Source organism: Elgaria multicarinata, chromosome 9, assembly GCF_023053635.1.
Source record: "Elgaria multicarinata webbii isolate HBS135686 ecotype San Diego chromosome 9, rElgMul1.1.pri, whole genome shotgun sequence".
NCBI classification, from domain to species: domain Eukaryota; kingdom Metazoa; phylum Chordata; class Lepidosauria; order Squamata; family Anguidae; genus Elgaria; species Elgaria multicarinata.
Window position 1 is genome coordinate 83,848,539 of NC_086179.1, and position 23,562 is coordinate 83,872,100.

The 23,562-nt window shown below is 41.1% G+C and overlaps 1 protein-coding gene across 1 annotated transcript in view; it reads right to left on the minus strand.

Annotated features, from left to right (window-relative positions):
- The window catches only part of HGF (hepatocyte growth factor), a 69,720-nt gene that overhangs the window by 25,787 nt on the left and 20,371 nt on the right, over window positions 1–23,562 (minus strand). Inside the window, exons 5-8 of the mRNA XM_063134223.1 lie at window positions 22,346–22,488; window positions 20,318–20,438; window positions 10,364–10,482; window positions 4,537–4,708 (exon numbers count right to left, since the gene is read on the minus strand). Of these exons, the coding sequence (XP_062990293.1) occupies window positions 4,537–4,708; window positions 10,364–10,482; window positions 20,318–20,438; window positions 22,346–22,488 (555 nt within the window). The remainder of the gene's footprint in view (window positions 1–4,536; window positions 4,709–10,363; window positions 10,483–20,317; window positions 20,439–22,345; window positions 22,489–23,562) is intronic.

Below are 23,562 nucleotides of genomic sequence, written 5' to 3' on the forward strand. Positions count from 1 at the left end.
GTTGGCCCAATTTCTAAGCACTGCAGTGACATCATGAGGACAACCATATGCTCCAATATCCCTAACATGTGTGCCAGTGCAATGCAAGGAAATAGCAGTGTTAAGGAGCACATAAGAAGAGCAATGCTAAATCAGACCAAGGGTCATCTAGTCTAGCTATGTGTTGTCAGTTGTCAGCTAATTGAGCCAGATGGCATGCAGAGATGGCCAGCTCTGCTACTTAGTACACAGCGAAGCCTCTCAAGATTTCCTTGGTTATGATTATTTAGAGTTTTCTGAGCTACCACAACCAACATCCCTGGAGTTGATAGAGCTGAAAAGATGCAAAGAAAAATGGTGGGAGAACCTCTTTCCATAATTCCATGAACAAAAGGCTTAGCACAGAAAACCCTGACACTATAACATCCAATAGGAGAGGGCTAGTATGATCCTGGTACCACTGTGTTGTACTTGATTGGCACTATTACCCTGCGGTCTAGCTGGCATAGGAGATAAACTTACTGGAGGCTGGTAGTTCCAATTTCAGTGGGGCTGTGGTTCCGTTCTGGGGGCATGTCTAGACAGGGCGATATCCCAGGATGATGCACAGGGCATCCCGGGAGCAGGCAGGGAAGATCCCTGCTTTTCCCTGGGATATCGCCCTACCCTTCCATTTCGATTTTCCCCGCAGTCTCAGGATGATCCTAAGACTGTGGGACATGTGGCCCGCCGTCACGGTTCTGTCCCAGCTCTTCGTGAGTAAACGTGAGGAGCCGGGCATGGAGCACGGTGCCCATCGGGGGTGGGGGGTGGGGAGCGGGAGGTTTTGTTGTTGTTGTTTTTAAAAAACTTACATTTTACACAGGAGCACTCCTGTGCTATTCTCTGATTAAAAAAACAAAACAAAATGGCATCTGCAACATCCTCTTCCTCCTGGTGTATACAAGGGGGATGATCTCGCCGTCATAAAATCGAGAGACCATCCCCCTCAACCCTCCTCGTTTAGCCATGCCCTGGGTTTTAGTCAGAGCCAGCCAGAATTCTAAAGGACCAATCCGAGGTGCTGACCCCCATCCCCAACATGGGTTCAGCACCTTGGATAAACCCTTTAGAGTTCTGGCTTGTTCTGACTGAAACCCAGAATGGAATCACAGCCTCACCAAAATTGGAGCCACGAGCCTTCACCAGATAAACTGTAACTGGGGATTCTTTTGGCTTATGCAAACATACAAGACTAAGAGATAAGAGTCTGAGAAGAACCAAGACTGCAACAATCCAAAAACACTTACCTGGGAGTAAGCCCTATTGAACACAGTAGGACTTAAATATTAAAAACCATAGGAACAGACTGCAAAATACAGTCCACAAAAATTAATATGTATCACTATCCCAGAAATGAGAACATTCAGAGGCAGAACTACCTGCTTAGTTTCCTTGGAATGAGAGCGCATTGGAGACGTAACAACAGCATCTTTGAAATATTCCTTTTATTTACAAATGTACAAGCAAAGCCTATCTGAAGCAAGAAGATTCCTAGAAACAGGCAACAGATCCGCCAGTCTTCCATCAGATTCACCATAGATGAATTTTGGAGACCCTAAGGCTGCACACCAACTCCAAATAATTTAACCGATTCCAGCTACAAACTCCTTGTATCTTTTTCTCTACCACCAACTTCAGACCGAAGCTGTTTTACTGCCCCAGTCCACAGCTGGAGGGTATCTGCGTCCCAAATTCTGATGAGCATAGCATTCTGAAAAACAGAGACTTCCAGCTATCAGCAGAACATCTTCTGTAGATTAATTTCCATTGATGAAACGCACTAACCAATCATCCTGGATTATTAGAAAGCCATTCGCCGAACACAGTATGGTTCTCCAGCCAGCCAGCATCCATAATGGTATACTTCAGTCATTTCACAAATCCCATTTTGTTCTTCCTCGGCTAGAAAATGGAAGTTGCGCCTGCAAATGTAGCTTGCTGAATGATGTATGAGCATGGTGTTCTGAGGGAGTATTCCATGAGTCCTGCACAGCAGCTGGGTCATGTCACTCACATCCTAGGTTCAGCAAATATCTCAGAAGGTGCTGGTTGTATAAAGGACAGATGCTTCTTCCTGCTACAAGAGGCATCCTGGAACAGAAATAGCAGCCAGGTAAGCACAATAACTTGTTATTTAGAGCTCTTGGCTACAATTTTCCACACTCAGAACCACTATGCTGTACTGTATAATAACAGCCACTAAAATTCAAAATATTAATTTCAAAAACTGTGAGTCCTCTTTCTACCCACTATGGCCCACTTGCATTGGCTGCCTGTATGTTTCCAAGCCCAATTCAAGGTGCTGGATTTAACCTATAAAGCCTTACACGGCTTGGGACCACAATACCTGACGGAATGCCTTTCCCGACATGAACCTACTCCGAGGCAATCTCAGAGGGTGGCAACAAGAGAAAGGGCCTTCTCTGTGGTGGCCCCCCAACTGTGGAACAAGCTCCCTGATGAGGCCCGCCTGGTGCCGACACTGTCATCTTTTTGGCATCAGGTCAAGACTCTTCTCTTCTCCCAGGCATTTAGCAATATGTAATGAGCCAGGGTCTGTTTTTTTGGCTCATCCTGACAGAACGCCTTTCCCGACACGAACCTACCCAAACGCTATGTTCAATATCTAAGGTCCACCTCTGGGTGCCTACTCCAAGGGAAGCTCAGAGAATGGCAACAAGGGAGAGGGCTTTTTCAGTGGTGGCCCCTCAATTATGGAATGATCTCCCCAATGAGTCTCGCCTGGCACCAACATTGTTATCTTTTCCACGCCAGGTCAAGACTTTTCTCTTCTCCCCGGCATTTAACAGCATTTAATAGCATATGCTGAGTTTTTTAAATGACCTCAGAATAGTTGTTTTTAATGGATTGTCTGTTTTTGTTTCTATTTTATGCTTTTTATGGTTTAAAATATTGTATATTTGTTTTTAATGTTCACTATTTTTAACTTTTGTAAACTGACCAGAGAGCGACGGCTCTGGGGCGGTATATGAATGTAATGTAATAAATAATACCTTACCTAACCCCTTGAAAGGCTCTAGTGACAATCCATTTCCTGAGTCTCCCTTCCACTCTGGAGCTACTATTATGCCAACTTCCCAGTGCTGGCAGAAAGCAAAATTAGGGAAACATGACTATGCATAAAGGACCTTTATATGCACTAGTGTGTATTCATCCCCCTATTTTCTCTCTTTTTGTGGCTTGTACAGGACCAGTTCTTTGGGGACCAAAATTGAGAAAAATGAAGGAAGAAAAAACGACTGGAAGCGGTAAAACAGCCAAGGGGAAGAATTCATATAAATATTCTAGCCTCTGTTGTATTTCCAGACAGTAGTATTTAAACTAGAATCAATACAAACTGGAGCAGCTCCCAAATGATCAAGTTTGATTTTTTGTTATGTTTAAAGAACTGGTAACAACAAACAACCTGGACACTCATTCACTGTCTGCTTTGCCTTGACAAAACACGCACACCTTCACAAAACCACAACGTATTATTCAGCCAGGATTACTTACCTTCCAACAAGATTCTTGCCATGAAGATGTTGCTGCGATGAAGGATTATGCCATGGACATAGGACCAAAGGACACAGCCAATCATTTTAACAGCTGAAGAAGGAGCAGCTGCAAGGGATCGTGGTTCCACACAATCGGAGCTTCTATAGCACTAGCAGTCCTAATTAGGAGGGGAAGAATTGATGCTGGGGTGTGCACCATTTCAACTAGTTCACCTACAGTTGAATAGATTCCACAGAAGGGAGGATCCTTCAGACAACTAAACATCAGGTGAGGGGAGGGGAAGCAGCAGCTTCTCCAAAATTATAGAATAGAGAAGGAGGAAAGCTTTGGTCTCCAAGGTCAGACAAGGTCATGTTGTAGAAAGACGCCTGAGCTACAGTTTAGTTCCTTTTCTAATTGTGATCAATAACACTTTTCTTAATGGAAATATTGTCCGATCATCCCAACATACACAATCCATGTACCATAAGAACCACCATACTACAATTTTCAAGGCATACTGTGAAAAGCCACATCTCAAGGAACCATCCACCACCGGTTACCAGGAACACATCGCTTATGTGCCAACATTCTAGCCCAGAAGAAGGATTGAGAAGATTTTACAAATTGAATTGCTCACAAATCCATGAAATTTGTCCATCATACATGGAGCAATTATGAATGAGATTCAGGTGTGCCTGCCCAACCACAACACCTCACAAATGTAGCTATGATTCCTAAAAAGACAGGGTTTAAATGTCCAGAAACACATATTTTTAAATAACACATGCTACAAGCCCAGAGAGCTCTGGCTATTGGGCAGTATAGAAATGTAATAAATAATAATAAAAAAAACCAAGCCTTCCGATTGAACATTGTGTTGAGCAAATACAAAGATTAGTAATGATTCTGCAAGTGATAATAGTACTAATTTCAACGTTTAGCTAACTGACCTTTAATGATCTCAAGATTAAAACCCTGCCACTTAAATTGTGTCACCCACATGGTTCTACTCACTTGCATTTAAAGTTCTCTGGTGTTGTGTTGTGTTGATGAGGAGTCTGGGAGTCCCAGCGCTGGCATTCAATCCCACTCCATATGGTGCTCACAGTACCACGGTAACCCTCTCCTTGTCCTCGGATGCACTCCGTTGTTTCAATTACTGCTGAATTGTTCCTCACATCCTGAGCTAGAAAGAGAGACATGATGACTCTCGTTTTCATTCCTACCAGTCAAAGAATGTACTTCAGATCATTTGCTCATTGGTGCAGATCACTCAAAAGAGATTTGGGGTCATAGAGAAGAAGACAATGCCTTCAAAACTGAAAGACCTGCCATGTTGGGGCAGACCAAGATCAATTTATTCCTAGATTCTTTTTTCCTCCCAACATCAGCTATCCAGATACCTCTGGAAACTCATAAGCATTACATGAAAGTGATGGTCATTCAATTATTTTTAGTCTGGGAAGTTACATTTTGATTTAGCTATCATGTTTCATAGCCATTGATGGCCGTTGCCTTGGTGACTTTGTCTACACCTTTCTGAAGGAGCCATCGTAGTTAATGTATTGAAAGATGGCCAATGTAATACCAATTTTAAAAAAGGATCCAGGGAGGATCCAGGAAATTACAGGCCACTTAGCTTAACATCTGTTCCAGGTAAATTGGTTGAAAGTTTTATTAAAGACAAAATTAATAAACATATAGAAGGATAAGTCCTGCTGGAAAAGAATCAATATGGCTTTCACAAAGGTAAGTCCTGTCTCACTAATCTTTTAGAGTTCTTTGAGAATGTCAATAAATGTGTAGACATGGGTGATCTGGTGGACATTATTTACTTGGACTTCAAAAAGACTTTTGATAGAGTCTCTCTCCTGAGCAAACTTAGCAGTCATAGAATAAGAGGAGAGGTCCTCTTATGGATCAGTAACGGTTAAAGAACAGAAATCAGAAAGTAAGAATAAATGACAAATTCTCCCAATGGAGGGAAGTAAATAGTGGGGTCTTTTCAACTTGTTCATAAATGAACTGGAATTAGGAGTAAGCAGTGAAGTGGCCAAGTTTGCCAATGACAGTAAATTATTTAAGCTTGTTAAAACAAAAAGGGATTGTGAGGAGCTCCAAAAGGATCTCTCCAAGCTGTGGAGTAGGCATCCAAATGGCAGATGTGGTTCAATGTAAGCAAGTGTAAAGTGATAGAAGTTGGGACAAAAAATCCCAACTTTAAGTATAACCTGATGGGAACTGAGCTGGTTACCAACCAAGAAATAGATCTTGGGGTTGTGATGGACAGCTTGATGAAAATGTCAACCCAGTGCGCAGCCGCTGTAAAGAAGGCAAACTCCATGTTAGACATTATTAGAAAAGGAATTGAGAATAAAACTGCCAGTGTCATACTGCCTTTATACAAAACTTTGGTATGACCACACTTAGAATATTGTGTACAGTTTTGGTCACCACACCTAAAAAAGGATATTATAGAGCTGGAAAAAGTACAGAAAAGGGCAACTAAAATGATCAAGGGGCTGGAGCATCTCCCCTATGAGGGAAGGTGACATCAACTGGGATTGTTTAGCTTGGAAAAAGGTGGTTAAGGGGAGACATGATAGAGGTGTAAAAAATTATGCATGGTGTGGAGAATGTGGAGAGGGAGAAGTTTTTCTCCCTCTCCCATAATACTAGAACCCAGGGTCATCCCATGAAGGTGATTGGTGGGAGATTGACATTTTAATGTCAAATAGGCATTGTTTGTTGTTGTTGTAATCCTAGTCATAAAAACATGCACTAGGCAAAATCTATTATAAACAAATCTACCTCTTAAGTCACTAGTCCCCATTTGAGTCATGCATGGAAAACTAAACACAAAGATCAGTGTTTTGGCAGATGAAGATCCTGAATGTGTTATATGGAAATCACACATACAATTATAGATTAAGGCAAAGGCACATAATTCAAAAGAGAATTAATCTCTTTACTTAATATTCCATGGGCTTCATTAAGCTAATATTTATGCACACAGAAGAATGATAGTACTTCTGTAAAACTGATTATCAATATATTTAAAAAGCCGAAAAGATTTTCTTCTGTCTCAAGGCCTTTAGCAAGATGTTTCTGCAAGATACACCGTCTGGCATAGACTGTTTAGATCAGAATTCTGGAAAATGGTAGCTCTTCAAATGAGTCATTCAGACAGCCAGAACATGAGGCTTATTTTTACTACTTGAAACATTTCTGATCAACAGAATTGTCCATGGCATTACTACTTTGGCTACTGGGCGGTATAAAAATGTAATAAATAAATAAATACTGAATCAAGAATATAGGTAAGAGTGTATAGCTTAAAAGCTATGTCCAATATGAATTACTATCATATGTAATACAGATTCCACACATTAATCCCAAGTATATGTTGCAGCTTTTTAAAAAAAGGTGTTAAATGTTGATTTTATTGGCATATATAAATTGTTGCAAACTGCTTTGAGAGCAGGCACACTAGAAATTTATGAATGTAAAACTTTGCTATGTGCAAGCAAAATTACGTATTTCTAAGACAATTCCTTACACCCAGAGAGTCTTAGTGGTGTGGATTGTGTCAGTTTCCTGCTTGGGATTCTGGGATTTGTAGTCTCAGCCCCTAGCAGGAAAAGGTATCTGCCTTAGGGATGTGCAAATCAGCAAAATTTGTGCATGACAAAGTTTTCCAAACTACATCTCAAAGTTTATTCCGACTCGAGTCCACATCAGATTGCAAACTTTTTTCTTTTCTTATGAAAATTTGTGCTCCTTTTCATGCATATTTTTTCCAAATGTATACATCAATTGCGCATATTTTTTTAACCCTTATTTTTAAAATGTAAATATGCCGTTGAATGCATTTTGTTTGGACTATGTAGAACACTGCAAGTTTAGAAATGTACGGACTTTGACCACAGACTCCATCCTAGTCCATGTTCAGTCCGGAAGCTGCACACTAGATAAAATCCTGAAAAAAAATGAACTTAAACAAAATCCTTAATCTGCCTTGAATACAAGTGTATGTGATCTGCAATGTTTTGTAAGCAGAGCTTTAGTTACATCACATCTTATGCAGTTATGTAGGAATGTTAGCAAGTAGCCATAAAAAAGAAAAAGAATAGATCAGGAAAACCAAATGCTACTGCAAAGAAGTGTAACACACACTAACTGCATTAACTTCACCAAGGCCTTTGCCAGACCTACCTGAAAGGAGGAGGGTCAAGCCCACAGTACAAGTAGTGCGAGCTGTCGCCCCACTCTATACGTCAGATGCGACGGGCTAAAGGAAAGCCCCATCGCGTCCGCCACTTTTTTCCATTTTTAAAGGGCCTGCCTGGTGCGCAGGAGCGCACGATTGACAAAGATAAGTGGTTGTTGTTGTTGTTTTAAAAAAAGGTTTCCCCGCTCCCCTCACCCTGCTCCCAGTCCTGGGGAGCACTACAGACTAGGGGTGTGCACGGACCCCCCACTCTGCTTCACTTTCAGATCCGCCATTTTCGGATCGGGCCGCTCCGCCCCGCCCCCACTCCGCCTGTGCCCACTCTGCTCCGCTCGGAGCTCCGGATTGGAGCTCCGTTCCCCCCCCATAGGGGGGGTTACCGGGCCCTGCCGCAATCGCCGCCCATGCGGCAACGGCGGCAGAGCCCGGTAAGGGACCAAGGGAGAGGGGGACCTTACCTGCCTCCGTCCGCGGTCCGTCTCCGTCTTCAATTGAGCCCGCGGTTCCACCAGGAAGTCTGGGCCGCAAGCGGCCCAGACTTCCTGGTGAAACCGCGGGCTCAATTGAAGATGCTGACGGACCGCGGACGGAGGCAGGTAAGGGAGAGGAGGGCGGGGGGGTTACCGGGCCCTGCCGCTGTCGCCGCATGGGCGACAGCGGCAGGGCCCAATAAACCCCACTTACCTTTCCGGCGGAGCTCCGGATCGAGGCGAAGGATCCGCCTTCACCTCGATCCTCTCTGCCACGCTCCGCCGGCCCCCCAATCCTCTTCGCCTCCGCCTTAAGGGCAGGCGAAGCCCCCCGCTCCGCTCCTGCTTCTCCGGTCCATTTAGAAGCGGAGCACATCCCTACTGCAGACCATGCGCTGCTTCTCCCGCCTACACACAAGTAAGCACGCATAGATGGGAAAAGCGGTGGAACGGTCTACACCTTCCCCGGTCCCAGGCTCAGCCCAGGACTGTGGAAATACCAGGCTATAAGTGGAGCCCGTTACCCCGGGGCAAGGGAGGGTTGACCCCTGCCTAAACCCGGGATCGCCTGTGCATCATCTGGATGCACGGGGCGACCCCGGGTATCAGCCCGGGCTAACCTCTTGTCTAGCAAAGCCCCCAGTATATCAAGACAACTAGCAGTACATCAATGCTTCTGTTGGAATTGTAGGTTTCAACTGAATTCATATAGATGTTTTATTACAGTGGTTCTGAGTAATTTCCTTCCAAAGATGTGTAGAGTAATTTCCTGAAGTGATCCACTCGTAAAGAATGTCCTAATACCTAGAGCTTGTGAATTCCAAAATGATACTAGAACAGAAAGGATAGAATCATTTCCTTAGATTCTTAGGATTCCACAAGCAAATTATTATAGTTATTTCAGGATCATTTCAGACAAAGGCAGGTTCAAAATGTTTCATCTGCGCAAGCATGAGCAAAATTGGCTCTTTGATATCAGTTCAGTTTGCAAGTCAAACATTCAGGTAGCATGAAGTCCAGATGGCAATAAATGCACCAGATGTTTGTATTCTCAGGAGAAGTCTTTCAGCACTGTTCTGCATGTTATCTGCTAGCATAAAACTAAAAACTGCTAGACAGAACATGTAACAGTTGTTTTTCAGATTTTTGCTACCTTAAATAGCTTGTTGGTGGGCTAATAATTTCACATACACTGCATGGACTACACGAATTACAAAAAGACCCAGAACTAGAACCCTTGTTTTCTCACACACCAACACCACCATTAACCTCAGCAGAATTGCAACAGCAATGATTAAGTACAGTAGTTTTCTAACTCTACATCCTTAGGAACTCTGGGATCTTTTGACAATTCTTCACTTAAAGGACTGTTAAGAGCTAGGATATCATTACAACCTTCCCCTGCAAAATGCTTCTTCAAGGGAGGGTTAGGAATGTTCTAAGCTGTCAGAAGTCTTAATTAAACTGAGAAAGCACCCTAGAAGGTAGATAAAAGGCAAGCAAATCCCACCAATGAAATCTGAAGAGCAGCCATTATTTTTATTTTATTAATTTATTACATTTATATACCACCCCATAGCCGAACTTCTCTCCTTAGATAATAGAGATATAGAAGCTCCTTTCACATGCAGCTGGGCCCACTCCTGAAATCAAATGGCTTCTCACAGCTTCACCCCCAACATGCATGTTTTAGGTATGGAAAGCCTATGCATGTAGATTTTTATGCGCACATGCTTTCCCCGGAGCTGAAACCCTGAAATAACAGGGTTGCAGCTCCCAGGGAAACCTATGCATGTAGAGATCTACATGGCTAGGTTTTCCCCATGCACATGTCCATGTCTAATGCATTGGGTGTGGGCTGGAAGAAGCCACATGACTTCAGGGGCAGGGAGAGCAGTGCAGCCCTACTTCCAGTAATTATGTGAGGATCCTTCACACACACTTTTTTTATTAGAGAGCTGGAGAAAAAATGATCAGGTATGAAAAGGAAGATACAGGCAACACATGGAATCTATGTGGCAAATAACATGATCCAAGCCAACACAAAATATACCAGGTAGTGCAGACTCAGCCTTTGAGAGATTATTGGCATCTAGATTTGGGAAAGGAAAAAGGAGATAAACATTTGTGTTAAACTCACCACACGTTTTAACTGAGCAATACTCCCATTCGGTGTTTGGGTCAAGAGTGTAACACCACAGCCTCTGCTTACCATCCGGATTGCGGCAATAATTATCATCAAGGCCTTTGTCAGGGTATCTGCAAAGCACACCAACAAGCATGTCAACTAAGTCAGCCTGGCAATGCTATGCATGCACGCACACACAAGATACAATCCAAATGACCTCCAGCTCAGATAGGATTCATATTTCCTCTAACTGGCTTAGAGCCCAAACATGTGAAATACAGAATGCCTATAAATGAGGGAGTAGTAGCAGCCATTAAGAAAGCACTCAGCAGAAGTAATATCTGGAAACGAACTATTTTGATATGATGCAGCACATCAAACAGGGTCATTCTGCTAATTGGGCAACCTCCTATTAGTGTTAAGTCTGACACAATAGCCTTACTTTGCAATCTTCAACTGGCTCAATTAAGTGTGGACAATATAAACACTTCCTGGCATGGCAGACTCATTAAGCAAATGAGTTCTATAGTTCAACAGCCCTGGGTTCAAACTGGAAGCTATTTTCAATAAACTCCAAGCTAATGATAGCTCTATTTTTAGAAACCAGCTTCTTTAAAGGCCATGTTCTCATTTCCAGGATTGCAAGGGGGGAAAAGACTTAAAGAAACTTAAATTTCCCTTTGCCCTTCTTTATCTTGAAAGGATTCCCCCCCCCCCCCCCGTTTTTAATTATTTCCATACTCTTTTCCTGGTATTACTGAAGGGAGTGAATAAAAATGTTATGAGACAACTGTGGGCTTCTTGAATGAACAGCATTTCATTATTCATTTAGAAGTAATTGTTTGTTTTATATTTATAATATGTGTACGTTTGCAGGTGAATGATAGATTGCTTTAGGAGAATGCAGATGGCAACTTCCTTAGAACCTGAGGCTTTATAGAAATGCTAACAGATGTAGTCCTCATGAGCAGATGATAGCATGATTTACAGTTGCCTGCTTAAGGTTCTTTTATCTTCTAGTGTATTCCTTTAAAAAAAAGCCCACCTCATCTCATAATTTGATCATACGCTGTAGAATTGTGTTTTCTTTAGAGCTAAAACCAGCCATGTTTTTTGTGAACTGATCAGAGAGTTTCAGATATGGGATGGTATAAAAATATAATACATGAAATGAAATGTTTCTTCCCTTACAGAAGCCTTCCCTTACAGCAGCAGTTGTCCATGTTGGCTGGGGAGATGGGAATTGTGGTCCAACATATCTGGAAGGCACAGTTTGGGGAATTCTGCCTTAGAGTGATGTCAGGACTTCTTACAACAAAACCAAAAGGTTTTCCCAGAGGACCTTTCGTCAACAGAAGTTGCTGAGGTCAGAGGCTGCTATTGGGGCTTTAGTGTAGCAGATCCACTGAAAACTAGGAAAAACTGGTCTTTTAGCAATTATAGCAAGCAATGCTGTGAAATGCAGGCAGGATCAAATCTGCTCTCAAGATTGTGTGTGTCGTGTTTCTCAGAAAACTCCTGCTTTTGATGGGAGGCAAATGATGAAGCTTGCTAAGTAATTCACAAAGCTTTTATTCAGCAACAAACGTCTCTTCTACCTGAAGAGTCTCTCACCTCTTGGAAACGTCCCTCTAGGCAAAACTATGCAAACTAAGCAAGACAATTGTCCGTTCAAGAAGAATAGGAAGCCACTTCCCAAACGCCCGTAACTTCAGAGACCCTGATGCGGAGGCTGGTTCTGACGTAATCGACCAGACTTTCTCATGCCTTCTTTTCGCCCGGTGCGTTTGAGCTTCTGGCAGACCCTAGCAGCATCAGCTAGCTTGTCGGAACGTTCACCTCCAGAAGAAACCTCACTTCCCACTGAGTGTGTAGGATTTAGCCTTGAGGAGATAAGCTCTGGAGAGAGCTGACTCCCAGCTGGGGAATCGCCCGTGAGAGCTTCCTCCCCCACTGGTACAAGCTGGCTGGTGTCTAGCGCTGCATCATCTAGTTCTGAATCTGATTCTGACTGATTACCTGAAACATCTTCTCCCAAAACAGGGGCAGTAGGGTTAGACATGACGGTGTGTTCTCAGCTAACAGTCTGATCCTATCTATTTTTAGTTGGAAGTCCAATGGAGCCTACTCTCACTTAAGTGTGCATAGGATCACAGAAGATATGATTAAATAGGGGAGAAGTGTAAGTTACTAGGAAAAGCAAAGAGTCTTATGAAAAACATGTAATACCCAGTACTAAAAATCAATACTAGTTGTATATTCAGGAATGCTAGTGCTTGAATACATAAAAGGGAAGGACACTTTGTACACATTGCTCTTACAAGGAATGGATTAGGGTGCTTCCAGACAAGCAGCTTCTTGTGCTACCAATCGTGTAGCTGTTTCATCTTTTCCTCTTAAACAGATTTTTTTTTCAGGTAAGAAAAAAGCCTGAGAAGTGGTGGGAAAACTTACAAATGGAAGACAACTTTGTGTAGAACCCTTTAACATTCCATAAAAGGAAAGCCTTGTCTGGAAACACCCCCAGGCTCCACCACCCAATGTCTCCATGGGGTGGTCTGTCTCACTCATTTCGTTAATACTGGCAATTACTGTGTCTTCGATTGCATAACTTGTCATGTACTCTAGACTTCATTAATCATTTAAGGTCATACTTATTCCTGCTCAGTTTAAGATTTAAACATATGGTTCAGCACTTTGATAAATTCATTCCAGCATGCCCATTTAGCAATGAATGACAATTATCTGGATACCAAGAGAAATATGCCTCCTACATATCCTACCTATTTGCCCCAGTTATTTCTCTCCTCCCTTAGTGGCTATTCTTTTGTAGTTAACATAAAGTAGGTAGCTAAGATTTCAATCCTGTATACACTTACTTGACTGTAAGTCCCACTGAACTCAGTGGGACTGAACTTCTGAGTAAACTCACACAGGGGGACGAAAGGGAGAAAGAAGGAAGAAATAATTAGGGTGACCATATGGAAAGGAGGACAGGGCTCCTGTATCTTTAACAGCTGTGTAGAAAAGGGAATTTCAGCAAGTGTTATTTGTATGCATGCAGCACTGGTGAAATTCCCTCTTCATCACAACAGTTAAAGCTGGAGGAGCCCTGCCCTCTTTTGTAGAGTGACCAGATACAAAAGAGGGCAGGGTTCCTGCAGCTTTAACTGTTCATATGATCACCCTAAATTGAGTAGATTTACTACTCTCCATTGTTACTCTTTATTCCTAGATTCCAGGCAATTGCGACTAACAGTAGATAGAATGGCGCTTCCCAGACATTGTTGTGCTTCAATGGATCATTAATTTCAGACCTCCCCTCTTATTTTACAACTTAAACTGTTATTTAGGTAGCCACTGTAGTAACTTAGGGAGCCAAGTATAATTGATAATTTTAAAACATGCACTGCTAATTGAGGCCAGGCTGCACATCCCATGCTCTGCCCAGCGATAAAAACATTTAAAGCAAAATGTTCTATAATCTACATGGATTATGCTATTAACACAGAGCATGTGTTCTGTTTACATTTCAAAGATAAATTGCTGAGAACCAAAAAAAAAATACTGGCAATGGTTTGTCACGGATCATCATAAGCATGTATTTAGTGAAATATCTAGCACTACGATTCAATTTGTGCAAATGAACCTGTTCCAACACTTTCCTGTAATGCCACCCTCTCACCACTCTTCACATATGAAACTGGACAAATCAATCAGTATGTCCTATTCTATGCACTGACAATGCCTCAGCAAGAGTTATTTATTTATTTAAAACATTTATATCCTGCCCTATATCATTAGGATCTCAGGGTGGCATACAGATAAAAGCATACAGTATAAAAACAGTAAATATACACAGCTAAAAACAAATTAAAATATAAACCAAGTTAAAACAATATATAATTTAAAGCAGTAAAACTATTAAAACAGTTAAAACAAACCTTTGTAAAAGCTTTGTTAAAAAGTGATGTTTTCACTTGGTGCCGGAAAAAAATCAGCATTAGCGCCAGTTGGGCCTCCAAGGGGAGGGTATTCCACAGTCAGGGTGCCACAACAGAGAAAGCCCTCTCCTTTGTCCTGAGTGTGTGTGTGTGTGTGTGTGTGTGTGTGTGTGTGTGTGAGTGTGTGTTTGGGGGGGGGGCAAAGTCACAAACAACCACCCCACAAAATAATCTAAGAACTTTAGATCAGGAAGCACCACTCTCCCGGTATTTGTGTGTGTTTTTTAATGAAAAAAACTCATTGCATCACATTGTCCTTTTACTGTTTATAGCACACGTACAGGATGTTCTGCTGTATATGTGGTAATTGTTTACAATTAAGTCATGAGGGCTTGGAGCTATGAGACATTAAAGACTGCCTTATATTGCTATACCATGTCTCCCCACCACATCCACTCAGAGGTCTGGTTTGGGGTGCAACAGTATTATCAAAAAGCAATGGACTATTGCTTCTAAGGCTAAATCTGCAAACTGCCTAGCACAGCCTTCCTTTGTCAGCAGGGAGGACTAGATTCTTCAGCTGAATTGTATTACTAGCAGAATGAAGTCAGAGAATTCTAAGAAGCCTACAATTTATTACTTTCATGTGCTTTTGGACCACCACCACTAAGTCCCTCTGCTCCCCTGCTGTTGATTCCTCATCCTGTTTCAGCTCCAGTTTGCTGTTAACAGAAATTTGTAGTAATGCAAGCAGCAATGTTGGCTAAATGCATTCCCACTGTGCTATCGCACCACCCACAGCATTCTCAGATCTGCTTGGGTGTTACATACACTCATGTAGGTCTGTAGGTCCTGGTGACTCAATCAGTGCACTTACAGTGCACACCTATAACACACTACCCAGATGTGCTGAACAAACTCTGCTCTCAGTTATGTGCTTCCACAATCCCTTCCTAAGAATTGTCTTTGTCACCATGAAATTCTACAGCTGCGGAAGTTAGCAATGAAACTTCCATATTAGACTTCCCATCATTCAGCAGAAGTAAGCTACACCAGGACACTATGGCTGTGTACAGGCAGTTGTCTGTTACACCTGGGAATTAGAATAATAGAGCTATCATTACTCAAGGTTCATTATGACCTAGGGTGCGTCTACACCTCTCGGCGATCCGGGAGGGAGGAGGGAGGATCGCGAGAGATGCTGATCGTGAGATCCTCCCCCTGCATTCACATGGGCGCATGACATCCAGGGAGGAAGGAGGACATCACGCCTACCATTTTGTTTTAAGAATACAGGAGCTGGAGCGCACCTGCACTCCAGCGAAAAAGTAAGCCCCCCCAAAAAAAAACAACCCCGCTCCCCACCCCATCCCTGATAGCCCTGGACTCTTCCCATCCTGGCTTCTTCCCTCAGATGACCCCCACACACACTTGTGTGGAAGAGGAAAGAAGCCGGGATAGCTGGCCACACCACCAGCAGTCCTCGGGTTCATCCTGGGACCGCAGGAAAAACCAAGAAAAAAGGGTATGGCAATATCCTGGGGAAATGCAGGGATCATCCCTCCCTGCTCCTGGGATCCCCTGTGCTTCATGTGGATGCACAGGGACGACCCTGGGACAATCCCCGGGATATCGCCCAGTGTAGACATGCCCCATATCAACTAGTTTGTAGGTTTTCATAGCATTTCTACCCATACTGTAGCAACACAAAAACTAGCCCACTGAAGAATAATCATTACACATGGGCAGGTTTTGATTCAATTTTTCCAACCTCCAATTGGCTTGTCGCTAATATTGTCACAGGTATTACGCAGTGTATGCTTACTATACTCAGGCAAAATGGTGTTCGCTATTGAAATTGACTTTCTAGATTAAGGGTTAAAAGGAGCACATAAAAGCATATTATTAAGCATATTATCATGGCACATACTTTCCTGCACCTGAAGAAGCAGGCAATGATGCAAAGCATAAGTGGGGAAAACCCAGCACATAATTATGTCACATCATGTATCCCATTACTATACTTTATAAGAAATAGGATAGTTACATTTTTGTCTACACCTAGATAACCATTTCTGCCTGATTCAGGAGGTAGACAAGTTATAAAAAATAGCAAGGTGTGCAAAGTTTGTAACTCAACATTTCAACTGACTGCAGGACACTCTCCCACCAGTCAGTGAACAAGTATATATTAATACAATACCAATCAAAATGGAATTACAAGTAAATTACAATGCAGAAAATATCACTTGTTACGCAATTGGAGCGCAAATGAATTAATGATCAGTACAAGGTCACAAAGAACGCCTGTGAAAGGACAAAAAACACAATACCCATTTCTTTATTTCCATTCCTGTGATCACAAAACTGTCCTTACAATGGAAGCAAATACAGTCCTTTGTTTTTGTGTGTGGAAGTTTACTTAGATATGATTAAAAGTTAATTCCAAAACAAGGAACTATATAGCTATGGCATACAAAATCCTATTTACTAGAATCCTATCAAAAATCATTGGGACTGCTCAGGGGTAAGTGGATTGAACTCATAGAAGGCATTGTATACAATACATACCAAAACAAATTTCTATCCAAAGCCATATAGAGAACCTACCTAAGTTGAAAATAAATGTCAGTTTTATACCAGTTTAACTATCATAGTTTCATCAGAATACTTAACTATTTTTTTCCTGACAGACATCCACAATCCCTGACAAAACTACAATTCCCAGTTTCCTAAAGAGAAGAAAACACCATTAAACCAGTTTAGGTCTGCAATAAACCCTCAGATCATTCAGCATGGCCTAACCCTACCCACACGGCCTTTTCTAAAGGAAGTTTAAGACTTACATATGCCACTGTGTACCTGCGTAAATTTCACTCTCTAAGAATAACCCCATTTTAATCTGCACTGTTCTTTCATTAGCTCTGACTCACTTTTTGGCATTTAATACATAAATAGCTTAAGTAATTGCCGCAAATCATAAAGTCACAATAATTAAACACTGTATATGGCCATTCACTAAAAAAAGGATACTGCTTTTGAAGAAGGGGGGAATAAAAAAAATAAGCATCAGATCACTTAGCATGAAACCTGTGATAGCTTTCATAAGCAGAGGGGGAAAAACCATGAAAAGATTAAAGACCAAATATTCCAGTAAAAAATTGTGTGAAAAAGTAAAGGTTAAGTTCATAAGTATTATCCATTATTTTAGTGCCTTCAGATTACAGACCACTTTGGTTGCCTTGGTGGGAACTGGACGGGGGAGTATGTCCCTGTTGGTTTTGCTGGACCTCACAGCAGCTTTCAATACCAAAACCATGGTATCCTTCTGAGGCATCCGTCTGAGATGGGACTGGGAGGCACTGTGATACTGTGCCTCCAGTCCTTCTTGGAGGGGCAAACTCAAAAGGTGGTGCTGTGTTGTGGCTGTTGGCCTGTGGTATCCTTCAGGATTCCATCATATTGCCAACTGTTAAACATATATATGAAACCGCTAGGAAAGACTGTCTGGATTTTGGGGGTTCAGTGGCACCAGTATGCTGATGTCACCCAACTCTATCTCTCCTTTCATCCAAATCCAAGGAAGCTGCTCTAGTTCTAAATCAATGTCTGATGTAGGTAATAGACTGGATGAGGGAGGGGGGAATTGGAAGCTTAATCCGGACAAAGCAGGAGATTGTGGTTAGGCAAAAGGCATATCAGGGAATAGGGATGGGGTTACATGCCCCCTGAAGACTCAGGCTCACAGTTGGATAAACTTCTGGACTCGGTCTTGAACCTGGTTGCTCAGATTTCGATGGTGGCCGGGAGTGAGTTTGCACAGTTGAGAATAGCATGCCAGCTGCGCGCATTCCTAGAGAAGTCTGATCTGGTCATGGTCACACATGCCTTAGTTACATCCTGTTTGGGCTACTGAAACATTGTCTACAGGGGTCCGTCTTCGAAAACTGTTCAGAAACTTCAGCTGGGCCACAATGCTGAAGCCAGACAGTTGACCAGAGCTGGTTATAGGGAACACGTGATTCCCTTGTCACAACAGCTTCACTAGCAATCAGGCTATCTGAAAGACTGCCTTGTCCTATAAGGACCTAACTGGTTCTTAAGACATTTGGCAGACACCTTTCTTTCAAGACCACCACCTTCAGAGGCATGTTTGGTGGCAATGTGAAAGAGGAGCTACTCGATATCCGTTTCCTGGCTGTGAAACTCCCTACTGAGGAAGGTTAGATTCATTCCCGCTTTGCTGTCCTTCCAGTGGCAGCCAAAGACCACTTTGTTCAAGCAGGCCTTTGGTGTGTAGGTGGGTCTGTTGAGCTGGATGGTGTTTTTACTCTATTGTTGCTGTGTTTTTAATTATGTTAATAATAATATATTTACTACTTGCCTCTCCCTCTGGATCAAGGCGGGGAACAACACAGAATACAAAATATTTATTATTTATTTATTATTGTTTTTATCAAGTTTATTTTATTATTGTTTTTATCAAGTTTCATTAGTGATTTTAAGATCCCTTAAATGCCATTTTTGGTAGAAAGGCAGGGTATGAATCAAATAAATAAACCAATAAATAAAATCTTATTTTCAAGTTATTTTTAAAGATATCCTCGTATCTGTGTTTGCATGCCCCTTTCTCTCTTTCAGTTTCTGTCATTAAAACCTAGTTCTACTAACTGTATTACCTTCATGCTTTTACTTAAATGCTTTTATGAGCAAACATAAAAGTGATTCCCCCCCCCCCGTATTTAATTAATATGAATACTACATTACATCTTAAGTTAGGCACATTTATTGCCCCAAGCTCACTAAAATGAATAAGAATAGTACAAGAGTCAGTAGATGGTAGGTTGCATGGGCTTTACGTTAAGTAATTAACAGTTAATTCACACAACAGTTATATGCATGACCATCAGCTTTGTCTATGATACATAGACTGGGTTAAGGCTCCACCATTCACCTAAACCCAAACCTACTTTCAAAGCTTTAAAATGGTATACACCTGTACCCTAAAAAGCTGTGTCTGGCTTAGAACCCTCTCATTACCATCACAAAAGTCTCAGTCCATTCCTGAGCCCAATTCAATGTGCACATTTCCAGTTCAACCGTTGGTTTCAAGCTTTAAAAACTTCTCAGCTTGGGATCAGCATACCTGAATGATTACTTATTTCCATATGAGCCTGCCTGTACGCTGATATCTTCAACAAAGGCCATTCCTGGATGCTCCCAAAATCTGAGGTGTGAGTATTGGGGAAAGATCCTTTTCAGTGGTGGTGTCCCCACTGAAGCTCACCTGATACCTACTTTGTTGTCATTTCAGCACAAGTTACAGACTTTCTTATTTTCTTATTAGCTATGCTGATGGTTTATATGCGGTCTTTAGATTCTGTTGTTGCTACTGTTTGTACGCTTTGTTTTTAATTGGTTTATTGTATGTTGTTTTTAACTGGTTTGTTGTATATGAGTTCAGTGGGACTTACTCCAAGGTAAGGGTATATACCATTGGAGCCTAAATGAGTGAATAAACAAACGGTTGATTGAGACCCCCAATCATACAGGAGAATGTGTTTAGATGCCCACTAAGCATTCTAGTCCCCTATAATGCATGGGTACCATCAATGCAATATTCCTATGAAATTTGTGTAAACCCTGGGTTGCCATGGAGGCTAGCAGTGTGAGAATGATTAGATAGAAATATGTTTCCTGATGGAAGGTCTGGCCTGCCTGTTTGGTATTAAAGATCAAGCTTTGAATGTTTTTGCAAATTTTCTGCATGTCTACACTGTTCAAGTTTAAAACAAAAAGAAGCAAAATCAGTCTGATAGATCTCGAGTAATAAGCCTTACACTATCATATTCATATATGCATGAAGACTAACATATAATATAACTTCATTTTGTGAACCGCCCAGAGAGCTTCGGCTATTGGGCGGTATAAAAATGTAATAAATAAATAATAATAATAAATAAATTCATTTCGCAAGACCAGCTTTCTTTAAAAAATATAAAATAATAATGAGCATTTTTACCTCTCTGGACGATATTGGTGGCTGTGTGGTCTCTGAAGGTCCCAGCGTTGACATTCCTTGCCAGTTTCTGTGTGGTCCATTGGGCCTCTATAGCTTTCCCCATTGCATGCCATGCATTCAACTGAAAATGCATAACAGTGATTGTTTTGTTGGGCAGGTTACTTAAAGCACAATATTTCACTCCAATATTGCAGTTAAAGACACATGCAAGCAAACTGCAACCCACATGATCTTTAATGAAATCAAAACCAGAGTCGCCACCAAATTTTGTCTAAATCCTCCTTTGCCCAAAAGTGTTTCAATAAGGCTAGTAAAGGGGTAAGTTGTCTGTCACAAATTCTGGATTTCACCTTAAGAGAAGCTTGAAGCAAACATGCAATATCCTCTAATGCAGGGGTCCCCATCCTTTTTGGACCAGTAGGTGCATTTGGGAATTTGAGATACTGTTGTTGGGAACCAATATAAAATGCCTCATCAGTGGATCGCTGCTTTGGCATCTATCTTTTTCATCTACCTTTTACATCTATGGATCTTAGGTTGTGTCTTATTCAGTAAAAATGTTTGCTTAGTGTCTATAGGACAATACAACATCTTTTTAATAAAGGATTGTCTAATTCAGCTAATCGCTAGCAAATGTTTCTTTTAAACATATGTTTTGGCAATATCCAGTAGTTGCTTTTTTTGCAGGGAGGTTATTATTATTATTATTATTATTATTATTATTATTATTATTATTATTTATATAGCACCATCAATGTACATGGTGCTGTACAGAGTAAAATAATAAAATAGCAAAACCCTGCCGCATAGGCTTACATTCTAATAAAATCATAATAAAATAAGAAGGGGAAGAGGTTATTACATAGAGAAATTTTGTACTGGAGCAGTCTTTAATATTCAGCAATGTGCACACTCTTTTAAATTATTTACTTGCATCAATGAACAAAGGGCCATTTTTGACAGGTAGAAGACTGATATTACAACACTGGAAGGATAAACACTCACCTCCTATAATGCAATGGATTGAGAACCTTACAAGGCTATCAATATTTGAACAAGTGGCATATCGATGCCGCCTTTAAATGAATACTTGTTTGGATATTTGATCCACTTCTTCTGAACCCCATGTATAATCACTAGAAAGTTGTATGCATTTCATAGAAATCCATGTATGTATATTTAAAAAATCAATCAATCAAATAATAATAATAACAACAACAACAACAGGTGCCCATGAGCACTACATTAGGGAATCCTGCTCTAATGATCATCAGAACTTCACTCTTGCCCAAAGGACAGAAGAAACCCCATTACCTTCTGAAACAATATCAATGCTAAGGATGGATATTCATCAAAACAGCCCTGAGTGTTGTTTCCAGAAATGTTTAAAACGAGCATAACTTTTGATACAGACAGATTAAAAGACATTTTTGGAATGAACATCAAATTTAAAATTGCAAGCCCCTTCCTGTTAAGTGTTATTTCTGCATGCTGACATAAGTATGTTCATCGCCAGCATTCATGCCCTCTGTAGTTCAGAGGAGCAACAGAAAGAAGAGATGGAAGAACAGAAGCAGCAGCACTAGCTGCACAGCATGATGAGAATAAAAATGACTAAGTGATTATTATTTTATTGATTATTTATTGAATTTATATCCCGCCTTTTTTCCACAAAGGAACCCAAGGCGGCATACATAATCCTCCTCCTCCGCTCCATTTTATCCTCACAACAACAATCCTGTGAGGTAGGTTGGGCTGAGAGTCTGTGACTGGCCCAAAGTCACCCAGTGGGTTTCCATGGCCGAGTGGGGACTAGAAACCGGATCTCCCGACTCCCAGTCTAACAGACCAGCATGGGAATTTGCTAATGCGAGACAACACGTTTGATAGTTATTTATTTCATTTCTATATTGCCCAATAGCCGAAGCTGTCTGGGCAGTTCACAATCTCATATTTCAGTTAATTCTGGGGTGGGTGGGAATTAACACAAAACTGAAATCAACTAATAATTGATATCCCAAATATTACCTTCTGAACAGAGAGGAACGTCACAAACTTCATGACGTATTGCTGGATTGCTTGTAAAACACCAGGGCCCGCCTTCTTCTCCTCTGGGGTTCCGGCAGTAGTTTTCCCGAAGATCTTTACCTCGATAGCTCGAAGGCAAAAAGCTAGTTTTAAAATGACAATCATTACAGTATAAGAGCATGCAAACTTTGTTGTGAGCCTTTGTATCTTAAGAACATCAGAACATCAGAAGTGCCATGCTGGATGAGACCAAGGGTCCATCTAGTCCAGCACTCTGTTCACACAGTGGCCAACCAGCCATCGGCCAGGGATGAACAAGCAGGACATGGTGCAACAGCACATCCTCGTGAATAATTTCTCTGACTCCTTCTTCAAACATATAATATATATATATATATATATATATATATATATATATATATATATATTATTATTTTAATGTTAACTGCCTGTGTACTTCCATACAGAAGTTAAAAACAACATTCTAAAATACTGTAATAAATCAATAGACAACAAAAATATAAAGCTAGACAAATAACAATAAAGAATACCAATGATCTAGGATTGCACTGGTTATAGTTGCTCATGTTGAATATACAATTGCATTTTATACTCAATTTCATCCCAGTTTATGCCTTATTTGTTACCTTATCATGCATATGTGAAATTAAATCCTTTAATTCATATTATACAAGTGGGAACATTTAGCAGCAATTTTAGCTGCTGAAATCAGCTAAGAAATCCTACTACATTCTGTTCATGCAATAATTGAACAGGTTTTACTACAAAGTAATATGCAACCTCAGTCAAATTACCTGAGATTCATTGCCCTTATTTATGGTATCTAAATATTCTTTTAAAATTTGTTTCTACACTTAGGTGGTGAATACATAAAAAGGAAAAATTCATCTTCCAAACAATAGTCTATCATAAAACATGCATTTTTTATCTAGGACTTCAATATTGAAGCCAATTCTTGTAAACTAACTCCCTTTATTACATGCAGATTATATGGAATACAATCTCATTGCTTCCTCATTTTCTGCTTTCTGGAATGAACAGAAGAGGGTTTCTCCTTTCTTCTAATGTAGTCTCTATCATATTTTTGCTTATTTCCCTTTCCATGCTGTCATCATGTAATTCTTTCATAACCTCTTAGCTAAGGACAGCTTCAGGCAAGCTTTTCTGATGGAGAATTACATCTCATGCATGTGTTT